We start from the raw sequence: 1,363 nt of genomic DNA on the forward strand, positions 1-1,363 counted from the left end.
TAATGGCAATAAAAATACAAACAACTGCAATAATTTAATGGAAAAGCAATGTTAGTGTCTGCAATAAATTAAGCCATGCAATTCTTCTTAACTCAAACGTACAGCTCAAACATATTGTTACTGATGCTGCTGCGCCAATCTTCAATATGCTAGCTCCAATAAATGCCACTGATAGGCTGACAAAAGGTCTGCACATCATGACAATCAACTGTAGAAGATTTTTGTTGGAAATGATATGTCTACCATTGTGTAGCTGTGATACCACATTGATTTTGAGCATGAAGGTTTTCACAGTGAGTAATAAATGTACTGTGATTTTCTAAAATGTGTTTTAACAATTAGCCTTCCATTTCTTCATCTTTGTGCTCATCATCCTCGAGTGCAAGATCACCAAGAAGCTCATCCAAAGGTATAGAAGGAACATCTTCACCATCTGTCATTCACGTTGTATCCACTCTCTGGTAATTTTCATTTCTGTACAATGCAATCTTGGATCGCATCTCCTGGTCTTCCTCCAGTTCATCCAAAAACTTTTCATAGTCCTCCCATTCCTTCGCATCCTCCATTCTGCCTCTGGAAGATGGTTCAACTTCCATGGGCAATATCTTAAGCTTCCAAGGCCTAGGCTTGCTTCGCTTCTTCTCGTGCTTCTCTTCGTAACTTTTCTTCACCAAAACCACATCTGGAAGATTAAGTCCTTTGTATTTATCTAAATCCACATCATTAGTATTTTCACCATAGAAATCAAAACCAAGAGCATAGTCACCAGGACTCAAAAGATGGCCCAGATGAGTTTTCACTGTAAAAATAGTGTCATTCTTTCCAAAGTCTTGAACACAGGCTACCTTTTCCTCTGCCAATGAATACTTGATACCACCCACAGTAGTCAAATCCATCTCAACTTCAATATCCAATACAATATATTCAGCCAACTGCCAGTTTGAAAGGAGAGGTTTAAAAGTAACCCTCCAATACTGATTCGCATCCATAAAAGCATGCCTCGAAGTAAATGGGTTAAGCAGCATAATATGGGTACTCACTTTTGTGCACCGTACGATTTCCAAGCATCATAATGGCAATAAAAATACAAAAAACTGCAATAATTTAATGGAAAAGCAATGTTAGTGTCTGCAATAAATTAAGGCATGCAATTCTTCTTAACTCAAACATACAACTCAAACATATCTTTACTGATGCTGCTACGCCAATCTTCAATATGCTAGCTCCAATAAATGCCACTGATAGGCCAAAAAATGGTCTACACATCATGACAATCAACTGCACAAGATTTTTGATGGAAATGATATGTCTACCATTGTGTAGTTGTGATACCACATTGATTTTGAGCATGATGGTTTTCACA

At 37.6% G+C, this 1,363-nt stretch overlaps 1 protein-coding gene across 1 annotated transcript; it reads right to left on the minus strand.

Moving 5' to 3' along the window:
* Window positions 1-440: 440 nt before the first annotated feature.
* LOC149169236 (60S ribosomal export protein NMD3-like) lies at window positions 441-989 on the minus strand. Its single transcript, XM_089425125.1, has one exon. The coding sequence runs from the start codon at window positions 987-989 to the stop codon at window positions 441-443; it is 549 nt and encodes a 182-aa protein (XP_089281251.1).
* Between the last annotated feature and the right edge of the window lie 374 nt (window positions 990-1,363).

Source organism: Pinus tabuliformis, chromosome 4_2 (assembly GCF_031772625.1).
Source record: "Pinus tabuliformis cultivar Carrire ecotype Pingquan chromosome 4_2, CPIR1, whole genome shotgun sequence".
In the NCBI taxonomy this organism is placed as follows: domain Eukaryota; kingdom Viridiplantae; phylum Streptophyta; class Pinopsida; order Pinales; family Pinaceae; genus Pinus; species Pinus tabuliformis.

What these genes read in the sequence shown, in the direction of transcription:
- LOC149169236 (XM_089425125.1), bottom strand. Translation starts at nt 989, where the DNA reads ATGGATGCGAATCAGTATTGGAGGGTTACTTTTAAACCTCTCCTTTCA.